Raw genomic sequence first — 20,726 nt, forward strand, 5'->3', positions numbered from 1 at the left:
TCCAGCATCGGCGGGGACTGGTGAGGGGAAGCTCCTAGCCTAGGGCCTCAGGTTGGCCACTGACTCCACCTCCTAGCTGGGCAGCACTGGGCAGGTGGAGGCATCTGGGCCTCAGACCTCTCATCCCTAACTGCAGGTGCCAAGAATCTCAGCATCACAAGTCCATGGTAATGATCACAGGAGGCAGCTAAGGAACCACAGCACCTGATGCCTGTGCCTGACACACTGGGGTCTTTCTCAGCAGCTGGGCTGGACATTGAGGGCATAGTGTGGATATAAGCCCAGGAGGCCTCAGGCCTTATTCCAGCCAGGGCCAGCATCCCGGGCCCCTCACGCCTGACTCAAAACAGCTAACCAGGAGCCAAGCTGGTGACTGGAATGTCACTTCCTTTGCTGGAAAAGCAAAGAAAAATGGAGAGCATGTTCTGCACCTGAATGTCCTTCCAAGGGCAGAGGGGCCAGGCTTCTAGGTTCTGGAGGAACAACACTGGGGTGGGGAACACGTCAGAGCTGCCACTGCAGGGACAGGAGGTGGGCGTGGTGCCCCAACCTCCCAGCCACTTCAAGGGAGAAAATACTTTTGCACTGAGATGGTGGAAGCGTGTCCTCTGGCTTCCATTGGAACGACACCCACCCCCTGCACAAACCCTGGGGCCTTGATGGGAAAAAAAAATTAAAGTAAAAGTAATAATCATTCAAAAAAGATAAATAAGGAGCTGCAGGAGCCTGGCCAGGCAGTGCCTGCTGAGCATCAAGGCCCTTCGCCCTGCAGCCTATCTCCCACCCTGAAACAGCAAGGCCCATGGACCTTGGTGTCAGAGTGACGAGTGTCCAGTCCGGTCCTGCTGCCCAGCACTACGTGACCTTGGACAGCTTCCTTAGCTAATTTCCTGCTCTGTGAAGAGGTCACCCCCTGGGCTGACTGAGAAGAAGTGGGGGGAGAGCAATGGAGCCTGCTACTAAGGCAGAGGCAGCGCCCAAACACGGGAGCTAGTTACTATGGTAACAGCATCCAAGTCCACACTGAGAACATCCACTTTCATCTGTAATGTGAGGGTTCCTCAGAGACTTCTGTCCTATTTGCCTCAAAGAGTTTGACTCAGTGAGATCACTGACAGTTTGAGAAGTCTAGCACATGGTAGAGATCTGCAAATACTCAGGACTCTGAGTGATGCTTAGGAAGCTGGCTCGGAACCCTGCCCCTCTGACATCACTGGTGTGGGCCTCCCTCCACTGCCGGGACCCTGCCCCCGGCCTCACCTTGGAAGCAGCCCAGTCCATCCAGCCTTCGGCACAAGGGTTCACGTTGATAAGGACGAGGCCCTCCACCATTTCTGGGTTGTTCAGCTGGGGTTGGGAGACACACAGTCAGGTGGACAGACAGACAGGATTCTGAAGCTCTAGGAGATTCCTGTCACAGGGAAGCTTGGGGGAAGGAACAGGAAAAGGGCCAGTGTGGATCCAGAGAGAGAGCCACCACCTCAGGGTCGTGAAGACCCCTGTGCCACACCATGCAGCACCGGGGCTTCCAGGTCCTTCAGAACTGAACAGCTCTCCCAGAGAGCAGAATGAGGACACACAGGGTGCGGGAAGCACCACACTGCGCAGACCTGCCTGGGGCCTTGTGGCCCCAGCTGCCCAACGTGTCCAGCACCTCATTCATGGCACCATTGAAGCGCACACGCACATGCTCTGTGCTGCTGTTACTTCCTGGAAACACACAGATCCCTAGGATGCAGCTGCAGCCTTTTATAGCTGAGATGCTGGGCCGGAGTGTACACTCATTATCTGACCTGGGTCAGAACACCACAGCTGAATACAGTGAGCTCCCCGTGTCCAGAACCATGCCTGGTAAGAACGCAAAGGCCCTGATGTGGTAACAATGGTGTCAGCAGACTCATTCTCGGAACCTGTCAGGATCCAAGATCATGAAAACATGCAGCTGTGACAAAGCTGTCCACAGTGACTGCTGCAGGCCAGGCTGGGACAGGGCACATCCAGTGCTATATTTCAGTGAGTGCACAGAGCTGCAGGCATGCGTGCATGAGAACGTGTGCCACACACACTGGCACACTCCCACACACCACAGTGTGCATGTGTCACTTGGGAAATGGAAGTGCAGCTCCCTGCTTTCTCTCTCTTGGTCATCTACATGCCTTTCCGGGTGTTTCAGTGCAAACTGCAAGAACTCACAGCAAAGCGGCTGAGGATGTAGGCGCCGGCGCCCGTGCCCATGCCAATGACGCTTTTCAGCCTGGGAAGGAAGTGAGAAGTGATGTCATCAGAGGAAAGGGGTGCTTACCTTGCAGTTGGTCTTGTCCCTCAACATCCCGGTGCCCTGGGGTCTGCCCTGGTGCTCACTGAGCTGGCTGACACGGAGCTGCTCTCGCCCTGGGCAGCCTGCATGAATCAGGCTCTGATGGGCCAGAGAGTGCGGCCCTGCAGGGACTTGCCCATCTCGCTTTTCCTGCCCTGCTTCCAGGGCTCTTAGACGCCTGCTATTTACAGGAAGGCCCACCGAGGCTTCGCTTCTTCCACTCCCAAGCTTTTGGGCGGGGGGGATTTTAAGTCTTGGAATGAAATTAACTGGGCCAGAACCACAAGGGGTTATCTACCTAACGGAAAGGCTCAAGTGAGGCTGAGGCAGGAGGATAGTAAGTTTGAGCCCAGCCTGGGCAACTGAGCAAATCTGTAACTTTTTTTTTTTTTTCAAAATAAAAAATAAGAATGGGCTGGGGATGTAATTCAGTGCAAAGGCCCTGGGTTCAATCCCGAGTATTGGGGCAGGATGGAGGGATACATTGGCAAACTGAGGGACTGAAGAGAGAAGCTGAGGTATTGGCAGCTCCATTCTAGAACATTCCATGTGAAGGAAAGGGGATTGAGGAACAAGAAAGCAAAGACAGGGTAGGGGCTGCCGCCAGCATGTGATATGGCTACTCAAGAAGAAAGGTTAAAGTGGGAGAGGAATGTGGGGTGAGGCTTGGGAGGGACAAGAGGTGCACACTGCAGTGAGCTCCCTCTGGCCCCATCCTGAAGCCCCAACCTGCACGCCGGAAGCCAGACCAGGTCACAGCTGGGAGGCAGGGAGGCCAGATACCCTTGTCCCTACAGACCAAGGGCATCAGGCCTTGCACGCTTACCCAAACTGGAGGAGGACTCCTGGAAGCATCTCGGCCAGCTGATCCATGGAAGGGTACATGTACCTGGGAGGACATGGAGAGGCGGCCTGTGAGCGGTAGGACCCCGCCAACACAGGCAACACACTCTGGGAGGCCCTGTACCTGCTCCCTGCCCGGCCGCTCCATGCTGGGTTGCACACACAAACTCATCCCTGGGTGAGCCTGCTCCCATGCTAAGCCCCTCCTTCCTTTAGTAAAGTGACTTTGGATCCACTGCTGCCTCTGCTCCAAGCCCCCTGGAAGAGGCCCCATTCACTTCTCACACTGACTCTGAGGCTGCTATGGCTCCCAGCACCAAGTTCATAAACATCCTGAGGCTGGGCACAAGCCATGTGGCTCTACAAGACCAGGTGATGGCCCGAGAGAACCTGGGGAGAGAAGGGGCTGAAATGCCAGGTTCCTCCAAAGTGGCCAGGGCTCAGTGTGTAGCTGGCAGCTCCCCAGGTGTGGTCAGGGGCTCTTCTACCCTTCCCACACCCCAGGGCCAGCTGCATAGCAAAGGGAATCAGTTCTCTGTTGAGTGGGCCTCGGGATCAGGGGATGTCACCCTCCCGGGGCCTGGGAGACCCTCAAGCCTGACTTCAGAGGCCTGGCCCCTTCCAATGCTGGCTACCACCACCACACCCTGGACCACCTGGTCAGCTGAGGGGAGCAGCCTGCATCCGGGCCTCCAGGTACGTGAAGTGAAATTCCTGGGGGGGGGCCCGGGCAGGGGGAACTAAGAGCCTCAGTTTCACCCCATCTTTGGTCCCACCCAGGACCAGCTTACGGTGGGCCTCCACGGCCCACCCTCTCTTCTGGTTAAATGTTAACTGTACCCCACTATTTTCACAAGCTCTTTACCTTTGGTTCCTCTTTACCTCTTTACCCTGAGGCCCAGTGTCCCTCCCGTCCTTCACTGATAAAGGTTAATAATTAAGAATAATTCTAAAAAACTAAAAAAAGCTATCTAGCTGTAAAAGATCCAAGGGCCCTCCTGGAAGAGTCACCAGGGGCAGCCAGCCTGGCCTGGTCCACTGAAGTACAAGCACATTAGAGGCATCTCTGAGGTCTGCTAGCCCAGGCAACACTGCTAAGGATCGGTAAGCTGATGCATGTGGAAATGGAGATGCCACACTGGCCACACGTTGTGAAGGCCAGGGAATAAACACGAGGAGCAAGGCCTGCTCGTGCTCCAAAGGGACAGACTCTTACAGTCAGCAGCAGACTGAGGCCTACGCGCAACTTCCCACTTCCAGTTCCATGGCCTTGAGCAAGGCAGTTAACCCCTGTGTCTCAGCTTCCTCATCTCGAAAGCGGAGCTAGCATCGCCAGCGATCAATTAAGTGACAATGACATCGATAAATATGAATTTTGAAGCCTGGCCTGTAGTAAGTGCAACGATGTTATTACCTCCCTCCCGCTCTTTTCAACTTTCAAGGTTTTCTCCCCAAGGGCCCTCTCTGCCATCGCTCCTGTCCAGGTGGAGTACAGGCGTCATAAAGCCAGCCTTGCCAGAGATGGTGAGAAGTGCTTAACGAGCAAGTTCCAGTGGGATGGGAGGTGAGGTAAAGCCCTGGAGATGGCTACACGGCAATTTCAGAACTCACTGCCACAGAACTGTGCCCTTCAACATGGTTAAGAGGCTAAATCGTATGAACTAGCAAATGTGGTATTTTGCCCTGGTGAAGGAAAACGTTTTAAAGTGAGCTTGATGCCTTCCCACCCTGTCTCCCCTTGCATGGCTCCTGAAGCACAGGGACCCCACGTCTCTCACCCCGCTGGGAAGGACGGAGCACCATCCTGCTGGCCCGGGGCATCCACATGGCACACGGCAAAGTGCTGGGTGATCTCCTGCATGTCCTCAGAGTTGAAGAGGGGGTTGTAGCAGGTTTTGTCTGGAGAACCGGCCGGGAGGGGGTGAGAGAGAAGTTAGGTGAGAAAACAGGGGATGCTGGATGGCCAGCCCCGCCCATTGGCTTTACTAGTGTCATTTCAATACAGCAGGTGAGGCGGGCTCCCGGGCAGGGCTGCTGGTCTTTCTGGCCCTGGACCCCCTTTGTTCTGGTGATAAAAGCAAGAATAAACCATGGGACTGAGGGTGTAGGATGAAGGTGGAGAAGGCCAATGGCCTCCACTGCACGGGCAGTTATTGAATCTTGGATTTGCACTGGTGCCAGGACGGCTCCCAGGCTCGCTCCTGCCTCTTCCCAGCCATGGCTGCTGTGTGTGCATGAGGCAGTCTGGCTCCATTGACATGCTCTACTTAGGTCCCCTAGGCCATCACATCTGTGGCCAGAACACAGAAGATTTTCAAGCAAGGAGAAGCATGGTAGATAAAGTATGAACCCTCTAAGGTGACCTATATGAAGCTGCCACTTTTGGAAGGCCTGAGGCAAAGATGGAGAGTTGCTGGTCACCAAAACTCTCACCCTTTCGGCTCGCCCCGCTCCCTCTGGGACCTAATGCTCTAGGGAACTTACGGTTCATGCCAATGTCATGGTATGTGAGGATGACAGGCCGATTTCCCTTGGGGGACCCGCATAGGGTGACGTGCAGAGAGCCATGTAACGTCTCGATGTCCTGCTCCTGGGGAAAGACAGCACACAGAAGCCTGTCAAGTGGGCAGTACGTGCTAACCAGAGGCATTCAGCGAGTTGTTGACTGCTTTAAGGACACTCAGAGTGCACACGGGGCCCAGAGTTCCAGGCAGTGGTCTTTCTGGCCAGAAAGGACACCCAGGAGGGAGGGGGTTGGAAACGGAGAAAGGCTCCATCAGGAGGAGGGGGACACCTGGAGTGGACGGTGCCATCACTGCACGAAGCTACAGAGCCAGAGTGGCTCCAGAACCCTCTCTGCAGATGGTTCTATGTCTTCCATTCACAAATCGAGGCCTTCGAGGTATAAGCAGAAGGGAAAGCAAAAACTTTTCTCATATCACCTAACTTACAGTTTGCTGGCCCTGTGATGGACGTATGATGATTCAGGGTGGCCCAGAATGCACTTCCTTTTCCAGGAAGAGCCTCCAGTTTCCTTTGTGAATCCATCCCCCTCACACTCAGTCTTAGCAAGAGTGTGAGCACTTGCCCCTCCTGCACATTCCACAGGCTGAAACTGGTTCCTGTATCTCATGTCCCAACATCAGGGCCTGAGTGCAAGGAGGCAACTCAGAGCCCACCTTACTCACTTTTTGCCAGGGGTCAGAATAGACTTGACCTGGCAAGGCTGGGACCCAGAGGTGTATATATAGGAGTCATATTGTCGCCTTGAGGCAAGAGTCTACCTAGAGAAAATCTATCCAGCCCAGAGAATTTCAGTCAACTGGTCAACCACTTCCAGCCCCCGTATACACCATTTGGGTTATCCAAAAACATCCTATGTGACACCATATCCCTTCTTCCTTCCATTCTCCTTCAGGAGGGTTGGGTAGCTCCTCCAAGTCAAGGCCAAGTCTCTAGCCTGTATCTTCAAGTGGACTCACCCCTACTCAGGGTACTAAATCCCTCAGGGCTCTGCCTCAGAGCAGAGCACACATTCACCATTCTCCCATCTTAAAAGAAACATGTCCCTCATCTTGGTTCTAACTACCTCAACTCATTTCTGGACCAATTTTTCACTTGCCATTGTTATCTAAATTGTCCAAGATGGCGATAGTCATGGACCTTTTCAATGAGTCACTTTCTCTTCAACCTTGGGCCCTCCCTGTCTTGGATTCCCGCCCCCTCAGAACTGCCCAGAAGCCCTGCGTCACAGTCTCCCTAGAGTGATCCTGTGTGTAAGAGCAGCGACTTCCCTCCAAAATGCCACCTCCCAGCCGGGGACACTGAGGCCTTCCTGGTGCTGTGCAATGCTGAGCCACTTCTTTCCAGGCCCTTCACTCTCCTGAGAGCCCAAATGACCATGCAACTCATTCTGGCTCTGGACCATGAAGTTCCAGTCAGAGCCACACAGGCAGGTGACAGCAGTGGTGCTCCCAGACAGCTGGCCTTAGTGTCCTCAGGTTTCTCATCTCCTCACACAGTGGGGGATTGAAAATATCAACCCACACTCACACACCTCAGGGAACCACTCAGGTTAGCTTTTGAGAGCAAATGAGGCATGTGAGTAGTACAGGGAACACGTGGAGGCCAGGAATTGGCTCCCCAAAGCCAGTAGAGATTTGACCACAAAGGTCCCTGCTGCACGGCAGGAGAGAGGAAGGCCAGTGTTCATGACCTCACATGAGAAGAGGCAGTAACCACACAGCCAAGAGCCCTGTGAGCTTGGGCCAGTCACCCCATCTATAACATGGGAGCAGCCCAGTGCCTGCCTCCCTCCTAAAAATGCTGGAGACCTATGGGGCACAGCAGGTGACTGCAACAGGACCCCAGGCCAATCATCTCATCTTGGGCAGGGTGACTGGCCACTCCCACACTGTCTACAAGGTTGGAGGGCAGGTCCACCTCTAGTAATTTCTACCTCTGACACTTAAGCCAGTTATACTTCATCCAACAAACCTTTATTAGACACCTAATATATACCAGGCTCTCTAATTTCTCAGAGAGATGTGTGGAGAAAAATTCACAAGGCAGTGGGCAGTGGTAGGAGGCCCCACAGAGGATAGACTCTCCAGATGATTTACCCTAGTGGGGGCTAGCAGGAAGGGCCAGTAAAGGCTCGCAAAATCCCATAAAGCCAGTGGCTCCCAAGTAAGAATCTGACCCAAGAAGAGAGAAACACAGCCTGGTCTAGTGTCCTGTTTCGGCAGAGAGATGTAGGGGCCGTGACCTTAAACCCAGAAACCCCTGAAGCATGCACAGCAAGGGCCATGCTGCTCCTCTGTGGAATGGGAGAAAAGCTTGGGTCCACAAAGTGTCGACCCTCGCCCTGAGCATGGGGTCCTCTGAGACCCCAAAACCAAGTCACCTGGAACACAGAGCTCACCAGTCTGTCATCTCCTGCCCTCTTGCCCTCTGGGACCAACATTTCTTCCTTGCTCAAAACAAGCACTGGAAAAATCCACGGCCAACTCTGTTAATGGCCAGGCCCAGCCCCCATGGGGCCACTAGTCATCTGCTGGGCCCTGAAGCCACAATGGCCCATTATGGGGCCACAATCTTCATTGTCTCCCTGGCTGGCCCACATGGCTCCCTCTAAAAATAGGCCAGGCCAGGCACACTCAGTTTCACATCCACACTCCACCCTTGCCCAGCCCCCGGGCCTGTAGGTCCTGGCCTTTGAGCTGGAGAATGGCTGCACTGGTCCCTGATGAGCAGGATTACTGTGGGAGTGTGAGCAGTCCCAAGTAGGAAAGGATGCTCAGCATATGGGACAGAGACTTCTAACCTGGTGGTAGAGGCCAGACCCCCGGCCTGCCTGAACCTACAACAATGGCCCTGGCAGGCCTAGGAGTGCCATGCGTCTCATCTCTTTTACCAATCTCTTCAGCTGCCCTACAAAATATATTTTTTAATTTGAGGAGCCCACCTCTTAGTCTGAGGGGGAAGGCCATCCAGGTGTCTGGCTGTTCCACTCAGAGCTGCCTACATGCAAGCACTCAGGATAGCTGGCAAAGCCTCAGGCTCGTAGAGCCATGGATGTGTGACCTAGGACAGCTCACTTGCTCGCCACAATCAGATTCATCCAGGTGGCTCCTCCCCGTGACATCTCCCAGGACTGGCTCATGCTCCTGACAGCACGTGGGAGTCATCCCCATGGCCTGTAGCTGCCCCTCCCTGATGTTAACCCCAGGCAGGTCCCTGAACAAGAGGCATGTGTCATGGCCAGCTTCACTGGGGCAAAGACCCCGGTGTCAGGAGAGGGAAGTGAAGTCTCAAGGGCACAGAGCTGCAGGGTGCCCCTCATCCCAAGTGGGCTGGGGTGAGGGAGAAGGTGTGCTAAGCATCTCCCCAGCTCAGGCAGAGTCCCTCACACATGGCCACAGGAAAGGAAGCACAGAGTCAATGAGACCCGGGTGACCTCCCCACGCCACCGGCTCATGTAGTAGAAACAGGATTAAAGTCATGCCTTGTGAGGCCCTGTGCTTTTGTGCCAAGGTCTGTGGCCCTATCAGGCCCTCTCTGAGCTCCAGGCAGGCACACACGAATACGCACACACACCACACAGCTAAGCCAGCTCCCATGTTCTCTCTCCATTGGCGAAAGTCAGGAAGACTGAGACTGAATGGGAGAATGAACACACACAAACACGTGCCATTGTGTCCTCTGGGTCCCCAAGGAGCATTCTGTCCTTCTGTGCCTGTGGAGATGAATCACCCAGTGTCCTGGGGGAAAAGACCTACCGTATCTCAGACCTTCACAAAGATAGGGCACGAGAAACCAAACTTCAGTACCATCTGGTGCTCTGTGGTTCCCTGTGCCTGACGGGGTGGCTTCCTGTATTGGGGCTCATCAGGAGACGGCTCAGCTTCTCCACCACCCACAGCCTTCTGCTCAGCCCCTCCACAGCTCAGAAGCAGCATGCAGAAGACCCTCTTCAGGGGCCTCATCCAGCTAGGGAGAGCAAGATACAAAGATCCAGGCCACTCTGGTTCTTCTCTACCCTGTTCTGGAAAATCTTCGAAGCTTCTCTGTTCAGGTGTAGAGTGCTGGCCATGATGGTATGGCAAGAATCTATCAGACACCCCATTCCAAGCCCTGCCCCGAGCATCCTAAATGTCTCTTGTCATTGACTGCACAGGGGTAACATCCATCCATATCATACAGATGAGGAAATAGTCTGAGAGAGGATAAATAACTTGCAATGGTGGGGCATGGTGTGAAGCAATCTTGGATTTGGACAGTCCAAGTTCAAAGCCACAAAGGGGCTTAGGGAACCTGGCTATTCGAGGTGCACTGTGCCTCCCAAGGCAGATGCAGAAGGTCAGGTCCCCACACTTAGGCAGCTGCAGGTCAATTTTTCTCCCAAGCAGCAGGTGTGGTCACACTGACACAGAACAAAGACTAGCGCCTGCTCCTCCCATCCTGGTCCTGCAGAGATATGCTTTTCCTGCCACACACCACGCACATGACATGTCCCCATTTTCCTCTCTTGGTGACACAAGGCAGTCACAGTTAGAACTGTCTGCTTAGCAGCCCTGCCCCAACCATACTGCCAGTCCCCAAGAGAAAGGGGGACAAGGTCTGGCCCAGAGGGAATGCTTAGGGACTGACACAGTCTACACTGTCTACAGGCCGGCAAGTAGCAAGCACAGCTCCTGCCACAGGTATCTACACTGCTCTGACCTGGCAGGAGGGGAAACGGCAGCTACCACTACGTGCAACTCAAAGCTTTCATCTCTGTGGCTGCCCCTCCTAGCTTGGGGGCTTCATGAACTAGAGCAGACTGCTGGGTGGCATCCAAACAGCTATTCTCTTCTCTTTTACAATAAAATCCCAAGTTTTTGCTAAGCAGCAGTGTACATGATGAAACTCTCCTCTTGCCATCTCTCTTGTATTGAAGCTGGGTCTGGAGAATTGGTTCTGGCCCATGAGAAGTGAGCAGAATTCGCTAGGCTTTCATGGAGAGGTTTTTTGTTGTTTTCTTTTTTTTTGCAATCTTAGAGTTTTAACTTATATATATATTTTTTCTTTTTGCCCTTTCACTTGCTTTCTACCTGGAATGTGGATGAGATGCTCGGGATTCTGTAGCCCTCTTCTAATCATGAGGACAGAGGCTTACACACTCAGGATGACAGTGCAGGAATCTGTGGGCTGGGTGATAATGATATTCATGGTCTACTGGACCAGGACTGGTAGGTTAGCAAAAATTAGCATATGTTTCTGATGGTTCACCGCTAGATGTTCCCCATAGCTGGGGTTCTGAGGAAGTGATTAGATCAGAGGGGTTCTATACTCATCGGTGGATTGGTCTGCTGATCAGTTTATAGCTAAATGTGAGGTTGGGAGGTGAAGGCTGGTTGAAGGAGGTGCGTCCCTGGGGGCATGGCCTGAAAGGTTTATCCCTCTTCTTCCTCCCTTGATCTCTCTCTCTCTCCTCCTGCTGCCATGTCAAGAGCTGTTTCTTCCCTGCAATGCCCCTCTGCCACACTGCTCTGTCTTGGGGCCAGTTGACTATGGACTAAAACCTCTATAAACTGTGAGTCAAAATGAATATTTTCTCTTAATTTGCAGGTGTCTGGTATTTGTCTCAGTGACAAGAAAAGTGACTGATCAATTTCCTCACCTCGGGCTGTTCCCAAGACTAAACCACATCATGGGCCGGAAAGTGTTTCATTCCATTGTAGCTGTCACAGGCAGCTGCTCCGAAGCTGATTACTCTGTCCACCAGCCTGTAGTTAATGGTTGGCCAGAGGCAGAGGAGGTGCCCTGGAAACCAGCTCCTGTGCCCCTCCATAATCTCTCCTTCCCATGGGCCCTGGGAAGATGTTGACCACACAGGATCCTAAGGGGATGATGCTAACCCAGGTGGTAAGTCCCAGGTGCCTGAACCACCCCTCTCCCCCATGCCAGCCAGCCTGGGGGTCTAGGCACTACCAGAGTAGAAGGTCACCCTACAGCATGGCAGGCCCAGAAGGCTGTAGTGGCTAATCAGAGTCAGCACTAAGTCAAGGCGAGCTGAGGCAAAAGAGAGGACACAAGAGAACAGAGGTGCAAGAAAGGGCCAGACCCTGCCTTGACAAGACTTTTTAGGGAATTAATGCCTACCCCGCTCCCCCATCTTCCTGGATCACTTCCTGTGCCCACACGGTGTAGAGAGAACTAGGGCTGTGCCTATGGCCTTAGGATCCTTTCAATTAAGAAAGGAGCACACAAAGCAGGAAGATGATGAGGGAAGCGGCGGTGTGGGGGCAAGTGGGGGCACAGCAGTACTAGCAGACAAGGACAGCCACTCATTCACTGAACAAATCCACAAAGCTCTGGCCTCATGCTACTGTGATATGACAGCCAAACGACAGATGGCTTCTGGGGCCACAGCACAGGTGCCCAAGGGCACCCACGTGGGGCTGGTAAGATTCAAGGCTGGCTTCCAGACCCACAGCCTCATCGACCCAAAGCTGCAGCAAGCACAGTAGGGACAGAGCAAAAATAAGTCACAATGAGGAAAGGGGTTGCTGCAAGACAAGAGGATGTCAGCCTGGGCTTACTCTGCAATTGGGACCTGCACTGGGACCTTGATTCTTCACAGAAGAAGAATCAGTCTTCCTTTGACTAGGAAAAAGAAAGAGAATGAGCCAATAGACCACAAGGGGCAAGGGAGGAAGGCAGAGGCCTGCACACTGATCCAAGGCTGAGTGGGATTCACATTTGAGACACCCAAAACAGCAACACCTTCCTCATTTTACAGATTAGAACATTAAGCCCCAGGGAGGGAACAACAAGTGCTAGGCTAAGGGTTGGCAAAGTGCAGGGCTGGATCTGGACTCTGTCTACTTCACCTTTCTGGGGCATGTGGGGAAGAGGTCTTCCCTGGGTGTTTTGGAGCCAGACCTGCTATGATCCCTACCGGTGCAGTGGGGGAGGCATCCTTAGTTCTAGGTGGGCACTCACTCCTAGGGAACCCAGGAGAGGAGGCAGATGAGGCAGCCACGTTATACCACAGCCTCCCGCGGTGTTGATCCAGATGAGCACCCTGCCATCTGTCACCTAGTTTGCTCTGAGTCCCAGCACATTTACCAGGAAGTTGGGTGGGGAGAAGACAAGGTTGGGGAAGGGAGGGGTGATGATCCCCAAGCTTCTGGCTCGTGTTCTGCCCACCTCAGTCCAGGGGCAGGAAAATAAGAAGCAATTGTGTGCAAAGAAAGGAATTAGTGAAGGGTCACTCTTTCCATTTTCCTCCAGCTGACAGATTTCTAAGGAACAGGAAAAGAATCAGCCCCCTGAGAAGGATCACACTTCCCTGCACCCAGGGGCCAGACTTCAGGAGACCATGTCTGCCACACCCTCCACCCTGCCCCCATCTGCCAGGAGGTCCTGTGGGGAACAGCAGCCTGTTTCTCAGAGAGCCCTGGTGAGCACACAAACTGGATTCCCATGGAAACCAAATCAAATCAAACCAGCTGAATGGCTAGACTAAAGATCCAGGTGGAAGGAATTAGAAACAGCAAAGGCAATTTGAGGCACAGAAAGCTACCTAGCCTGCGAGCTGGGAGCTATGGGTAGCAGGCACAGCTCTATCACTCCCTGTGAACTTAGGGTCTGGACATGGGAACAGAGAGAGAGTTTGTGGTCCATCTCACCACTGGGTGACTCTGTGCACATTCCTTACAACCTTCCTGGGCTGCGGGTCTTCAAGGGCACAGTAAAAAGGGCAGAGATAGCCGGGGATATAGCTCAGTGGTGCTGCTGCCACCACCTGCTTCACCAGCACGAGGTCCTGAGTTTGATCCCCAGTACAAAAGAAAACAGGAAAAACAAACAAACAAAAAAAAAAAACAACCAAGAAACAAACAACCAAAGAAAGGCAGAGATGTCTCCCTTGTGAGGTGGGTACAGGGATCAAATGATAAGATTGGCAAAAGCGCTCAGCAGTTCTGGCACAGGTTTTACACTGGAGAGACCGCAGCCATCGTAGCCTTGTGATTGTCACATTTGTCATGTCAGCCTAACCCAAGTTTAGAGCTATCTCAACAGTCCCTTTCACAAGTTCCTACCTATCTTCAAACTGGTCTCTCACCTGCAAACAAAGATGACCCCTGCCATGCTGGTGGGGGAGCCCTGAGACAAGGTAGTATCTGGTGGCTTTTCAAAGAGATACGGCTGGCATCTGCTGTCCTCTGACAACCTTGGACTCTAGAGATCCAGCCAAGGAAAATAAGCCAGAAGCCAAGATGCTCCCACCCTACCAACCATTCAATTCACAACCACAACTTCCGGGACCCTGATTCCAGAACCTTCTCAGCAGGCCCAGGTGGAGCCAATGCTTCCTGCAACTACCACACCTTAGTTCAGCAGCTGGCCAACCCTGTGCACTGAGAGGCCCAGCACCTGTGCAGGGAGACAGGCCCACAGGACTGGGAATGGCTGAAGGAGCCTCATATGCGGATCACACTGATTTGCCCTAAAGACAAGCACCCAAGCCCAGAGAGACTACCCTCAGGTGCTGTTGGCAGCGAGAGAGAAGGCACAGTGCCATCTGCTCTGGCAGCCCTGAGACAGACCCTTTTGAAGCTCGCAGCAGACCCTCCAGCGGCTTCTCTCTGAGGATCTCTTGGCTATGTGCATGTGTGCTTAGATTCATTAAAAAAAAAAGAATGTCAAAAGCTTAAATCCTTAGCTATACTGGGAAAGGCAAGGAGAGTCTGCCAGGTGCTTGCAAAAGTGCACTGGGAAACAGCTGAAATCCATAGGTGGGCAGGACCCTGTGATAATAAGCAGTCTGGGGAAGTGATATGCATGACTGGCCAAGTCCGCATAAGCCCACGCTCCTAAGTGTCACATAAGCCCAGTGCAGCACTGTTAGGCCACGGGCTTAGCAAGATTGTTTAAAAACATAGCCACTGTCAAGCAGGACAAGAACCTGGTCCTAAGAACTGACCTGGACCTTTAGGGTCTGGATGGAGTAAGGCCTCAGGGTGAGGGTTCACACAGAGCTGAGACCAGCAAGGTCACCTCTCAGCCCTGATTTACCCATCTGCAAAGCAAGGATGAGGGTACAAGTCCCAGAAGACTGAGCCAGAGCAGAGGGAGCCCTGGGGACCACCGTGGCTCAGCAGAGGACAGTGGCTAGCAGGTGATCTCACTTTGCTGATGCCCCATGAGCATCCTGAGGCTGGATGGCCTGTCCCTGGGTGGGAACACCCTGCAGCCACCCAGGCCAACCGATGAGGCTCTGTCACACTCAGCTCCTGGCCCCACGTGCAGGCACCCCTCATGGCCATCTCATCACTCAGTGTGACCCCACACCGAGGGACTGGGAGATTCATGGTAGTCATGACCATGTTGACAATCTGGGGAGGCCTTCATAAAGACCACTGGGTCTGGGAACAACATCCAAGAGTAATTCTGTACAAAACTCTTGGTAGCAACCTTGACAAAGTGTCACCTGACAGTCAGAGTCTGCTCAGATTCCATGGTGCATGATAAGATGGGGTCTGCCGACAGCTCATGGGGATGACACCTCTGTCACTGGACAGCTCCGAATGCAGGTCACAGAGCTCATGTGTGTGGCTGCCTCCACCTTAGAATAACCAGTCCATCTCCTTGGTGCATGGCTCCATCTCTTCCTAGACCACTCACCTAAGAGTGTCTACAATGTCCTTCCCTCACCTGCTTCTGGTCAGCCCCTACTATCACTCTCAGTGCACCTACCACAGGTGGAACGGTCCTACTGGCCCAGTTGTTTCTATGTCTGTCAGTCTCACCTGTGTGGGGCATCAGAGCAGAAGTTTCAAGCCTGTGCTCTGGAGACATGTGGCTTGAGTACAAAGCTAGCCTCCCTTTCCCGGCCCTGAGGCTTTCAGCAGATTCCTTAACCTTGAGGGGTCTAGGGTCCTCCACCTGTGCAATGTGGACAGGACTGCTCAGGTGAGTCCAGTGTGAGGCACGCACAAATAGCGCCTTGTGCAGGTTCTGTGCGAAGACTCCTTCGGGCTGAGCTGCTACTTCTGAGCAGAAGTTCCTGGAAACAAGGGTGCTGCCGGTCACCTTGCCACTGTACCCCCAGCACAGAGGACCATGCTGAGCACTGAGGGGCCGTGCATGTAAAGAACAAAGGGTTTTATAACAAGGAAACTGCACACTCTACAGGAGCACACCAGGGAGGGTCAGAGGGGACACGCCCAGGTCTGGCACATGGTGCTTTTAGACCTCGTCCTGACCTCTGCCAGCCCCTGTCTCCTCTAAGTAGTTTCATCAGCGCCCTAAGGGTACAGCTCCTCAGCCCCTCTGGCCTGCAGAGCCCTCTCTGCCACCTGAACTAGCAAATAGGGCCTCAGCTCCTGTCCTCTTTTAAAACCAGCCACAGAAGTCCTAGAGGATCGGGGCGACACAGTAGTGGGAATTGTACGGAACAGATACACTCTGCTTTCTAGGTTTTCCAGAATCAGTAATCAAGACTTTAAATATCCACAATCACCACATGATCCAGCAGCTCTGCGACTTATGGACCCGCCAAGAATTGAAACTGTGTTCAGAGCAACATTAGTCACGGCGGCCAAAAGGTGGAAGCCACCCAAGAATGCAGGGAGGAATGAATGGCTAAGCAAAACGGGATGCGTGCATGCGGAGGATCTGACTCAGCCTTAGAAAGGAAGGATGCCCTGGCGCACGCTGCAACATGGATGGGCCCAGAGGGTATGAAGCTCAGTGAAATGAGCCAGAGACAAAGGGACAGCTGTTCCACTGTTCCACGCACGTGAGGCACTCAGAGCCCTCACACCCACAGACAAAAAGCAGAATGGTGGAGCCCAGGGCCTGGGAAAGGGAAGTCCAGCATTGTTGTTTAATGGGGCAGAGATTCATTTTTGCACAATGAAAAGCCCAGAGATGAATGGCGGTGACAGTTGTGCGACAGGGTGAATGTACTGATCTCCACAGAATGGTGCATGTGTAACAGTGAAGACCACACATTCCATGCTGCGTGAAAAGATGGGGAATGCGCAACAGCTCATAGGTAGGATGTGCTGTGTCCGGCCTACCACTGAGGTAGTCACACCTCTGCTGTCCTCTCTACACCACTCTTGAACAAGGTGGGGCACTCACACTTCCAACCTGAGGACACAGCCTGCCGGGCCAATACACCTTGGGCCAGTCACCAACAAGGGGCATCTGGGCTCGCAGCCCACTCTTCCTGGCTCTGGGATTTGGCTTTGACCCAGAGGAAAATGGATAATCACTGCACAGGAAGCTCATCACAGCCTCCTCACTGGCTCCCCGAAGCCCCGAAATCACCCCAGGCTGATGGTCCAACACAAGGCCCAACACCCCGCGGCAGAGAAGCAGGGCCTCCGCAACCTTATTCCATGCTTTCTTCCGCTATCCTTTTCCTTTTCCTCCCAAAAGTGGTGCAAGACCCTGCCTGTGGATGGCTGGGAGTGTAGTGGGGCAGGAGTCTCGGGAAGGAGTAGAGGGTGGGACAGAGGAAAGGGACCAGAGCTGATGGTGGCCTGAAGCCCAGGACACCTGTGTGTCTCAGCCGCCTATGGCCGGCCATGTGCAATCTGCTCCTCTCCCCGGGACGCATGATCTCCCCAGGTGTCAGGCTTTCTGCCTCCCTGTTCTCCAACCCACCTCAGGCTCAGCACAGCATGGGTGCCCTCGGGCATGGGAATGCTGAGTCCAGTCCAGGACCTGCACACCCTGGACTGATGTCCTGATAGAGTGTTCTTGACTTTCCCACCAACCCCAAGCAGGATGGCTGTGCTTCCGTTTCAGGACAGCAAACCCCAGAGAGGGCTCATTTCACTTGCCCAGCCAGAGCCTTCCCATCACAGGGTCTCCAACCTTCCTGAAGTCCCACTGCTTCCCCAGACGCCCCTCACAGGGCTGGGGCTGTGCTGTCATCTGCCCTGCTCTCCCGGATGTGACTAGCTTCTGCTTCTCTAGCTGGGACTCACACCACTTCCTGCCAGGTGATGAGCTGAGTGTGGGACCTGACTGAACCCACTTCCTCCTTTTCCCTGGCTTCCACACCTGAATAGCGTTCTACTTCCAACCAACAGAAGGAAGGAAAGAGAGGAGAGGGCAGGAAGCAGGGAAGGAGGCCATGTCTTCTACTTGCCTGGACATCAAACTCATGCAGGAGGCCAGTGATGGTCTGTGGAAAAAACAAGAGACAGGATGGATGTCAGGTTTCTGAGAGAAATACAGTCTACCCTCCTCCTCTGGGGCCCCTCTTATTCCAGAGAGGCTGTCCTTTTCATCTCAAATGAAGGCAGCCCAGCAGAAACAAAGACTTGTTAGCTGGATTCCTCTGTGATGACAGCCTTGGTGAGAAAAGATCTGAAGGTCTAAGCCAACCACAAGCCTGAGGGATACAGGGGTGTGAATGGCTATGAACTGGCCTCCCAGTCTCCACTCCTGTGTCACACTTTCAAAACTCAGACCTGACCACGCCATTGTCCTGCTTCCTTCACTGTTTTTTGTGGTTGGCATCAAATGGATTCCAGATTAAAATCCAATCTTTCGTGAGTGGGAGGTGAGAATGGAAATCTCTAAGCATTTCCCTCAATCTAAACACTGAATTTCAGCCCAAATTCCATCTCTCACTAGACCTTTCAGTGGCAGGGATAGCTCAAAAAAACAGGGAAAATGTTCTGGTCCCCGGTGGGGCTGTGGAAGCCTGGCTCAGAGGAGGACTGAAGCATCGTTTGGTCAAGACTGTCAAGAAGTGCTCCGGTGTTCCCCTGACCCTGAGATGGGAATGCAAACACTCCCTGGAAACCAGGCTTCCACTGGTCCACCACCCGCTTCTGGGAAGGGGGACAGTCTGGGCTGAAGACAGACATCCGGACGAACTCCTCCATGGTAAGCCTTCGCTGAGTAAATCTACAGAACTGGAATGAATGTTATTTCTTCCCAAACCTTGACAGAAAAGGTCAATCCACAGCGAGATGGACTAGTGTGTAACCTAGGGTCTACAAGCTCTTCAATGTTTGATTCAGAAATAAAACACACAGTGGGTGGCCTGAAAAATATAATATGTTTTAAAATGCACACGCCGATGGGCCCAACTGTGTCACTCCCGGGAGTGTCTCCTCTGGCTGCACCCGCACAGGTGCACAGTAAGAGGTGTTTGTGGTGCAGTGAAGGACAAACATGCCACATAACTGTCTGCAGGGGCCCAAGGTTAAGGGGACTCGCCATCCACATACTGGGCACTGGTCAAAAAGTTGGTGGACTACTACATAGCTGACAATGCAAATCCAAGTTCGTAGACTGCCACTGGAAAGGCCGCTAAAACACACTGTTGAGTGGATAAAGCAGGTGCACTATGCCTTTTCCACAAGGCATATAAAAGGGGGTGTTAAGAATATGCTGATATATAGTTATACTACCTAGGTTTTTTGTCAGTTCATTTTTTAAAACTGCTGTAGACCTAGAATAAAGATTTAGGAGTGGCATTAGGGAGTGCACAGCACACAGGTGGCAGATGACAGCCCACCCCCTCTTCCGTCCAATGAGGACAATTGCAAAGGTAGTTCAGCCACCAGCCATGATGGAAATAATGGGTAGCCAAGAGGCATGCACCCAGGATGTGGTCAGTGCACGTTCGGGGTTGTTCTAAAGAGCACTAGCTTGGCCTTAGAGTGACTTCATTTTTAAGCTTAAGCTTCCACATTCTTTAATAGTAATCAACACAGACCACTGTGAGTTTTCTGAGAAGCATGAGTGCATTAAAAACAAAAATAAAAACAACAAAACAACCCCAGTGTCAGCTGCGCAGACAGAAAGCCTGGCCCATGACTGGCACAATCAGCCAGCGGGGCTCTAGCATAGGGCTCCTGCTTCCAACAGCAGGACTGCTGCTCACAGAAAGGGTCCATCAGGAAGAGCTGAGGAGACACCACAACTGCTAATGAGTGTGCTTATCTCCTGCAGAGCCGGCAGGCGGCTCTGTGAATTGGTACCCTCTTTCTCACACGGCCCCTGCGGGGATCCTCCACGTTACGGGGGAGGACCCTAGCATGAGCAGTGTGGTCTCATGGAAGGCAGCTATATCCACTAGGCTGCGGAGAAGGCAGATCCCATGGGCACTGGACTCCACATCACATGTTCTAGAAGCACAGGATGTCAGACACACTTAGAGAAGCCCGGTCTGATGCCCTCACTACCAAGGAGAGCGATGAGGCACCAGTGGACAAGAGCTCAGCCCATTGCCCTGTAGCACTTAATAGCCTCGCTGGGTTTTGAACACAGGTTTCTTACCCCTGTGCACTCACAGAAGCAGTGCACATGTGTGTGTGAATGGTTTGCGTGTGCTTTGTACTCATGTGTACATGGTGTGGGTGTTCTCAGGTGTGCATGCTATGCATACACATGTGTCTCCATGTGCGTGCTGTGTGCACACCTGTGCATGTGAAGGGAGGAGCCAGGAACATCTCTACTCACCTCCCCTTTCTCCACCAGAGGCTTCACTTCAGCCAGGTCCACGTCCTGAAGCTCCCGAGACATGTCCCTGCTGTCACCTGCCTGCAAGGGGACAAAGTCAAGAGCTCAGCACTTTCTGCTGGGAGGTGTTACCTGGTGGAAGGAATCCCTAGGCCAGGAGATAGTAAGATGCGAAGAGATTCGGCCATCACTGGGCCCATAGCTCTTCCTCCTTCACTTCCTCTGTCCCCATGGCTCCCTCCTAGTTTTCCTCCTGGGGCTAGCAGCAGACTTTCTGGGACACGAAACTAGTCTCACGAACACATTCTCCCTTCCAACAAAGAAGATGAACGGCTGGAACACAGAAACAGGTTCGCATCAAGTCCAGGCCCACCCACCGTGCCCAGAATGCTTCTCACTGCATTTCAGAAGCAGGCCTGAATTCCTGATCCTAAAATTAGGCAGCCACACACTGGCAACAAAAGGGAACAAAAGGTCACTGCCTGGGTGCCCAGCTTGTGTGGGTGTGGTATAAGCTTCATCCTGTACACGCACTCACACACACACACACACACACACACACACACACACACACACA

General features: G+C 53.1%; 1 protein-coding gene across 2 annotated transcripts in view; it reads right to left on the bottom strand.

The window, feature by feature from the left end:
• Ndrg1 (N-myc downstream regulated 1) overlaps positions 1-20,726 on the bottom strand; it is a 51,910-nt gene that overhangs the window by 14,766 nt on the left and 16,418 nt on the right. The window contains exons 2-8 of one of the 2 annotated variants that reach the window (XM_010629592.2): positions 20,150-20,230; positions 17,820-17,855; positions 5,645-5,750; positions 4,939-5,059; positions 3,144-3,206; positions 2,194-2,254; positions 1,261-1,347 (exon numbers count right to left, since the gene is read on the bottom strand). In XM_010629592.2, the coding sequence (XP_010627894.1) occupies positions 1,261-1,347; positions 2,194-2,254; positions 3,144-3,206; positions 4,939-5,059; positions 5,645-5,750; positions 17,820-17,855; positions 20,150-20,212 (537 nt within the window). In that variant the 5' untranslated portion in view covers positions 20,213-20,230. Of the gene's footprint in view, positions 1-1,260; positions 1,348-2,193; positions 2,255-3,143; positions 3,207-4,938; positions 5,060-5,644; positions 5,751-8,084; positions 8,167-17,819; positions 17,856-20,149; positions 20,231-20,726 lie in introns of those variants that run through there. The other variant, XM_010629593.3, reaches the window with a different exon arrangement.

Source organism: Fukomys damarensis, unplaced genomic scaffold, assembly GCF_012274545.1.
Source record: "Fukomys damarensis isolate Sample0158 unplaced genomic scaffold, DMR_v1.0_HiC HiC_scaffold_5, whole genome shotgun sequence".
In the NCBI taxonomy this organism is placed as follows: domain Eukaryota; kingdom Metazoa; phylum Chordata; class Mammalia; order Rodentia; family Bathyergidae; genus Fukomys; species Fukomys damarensis.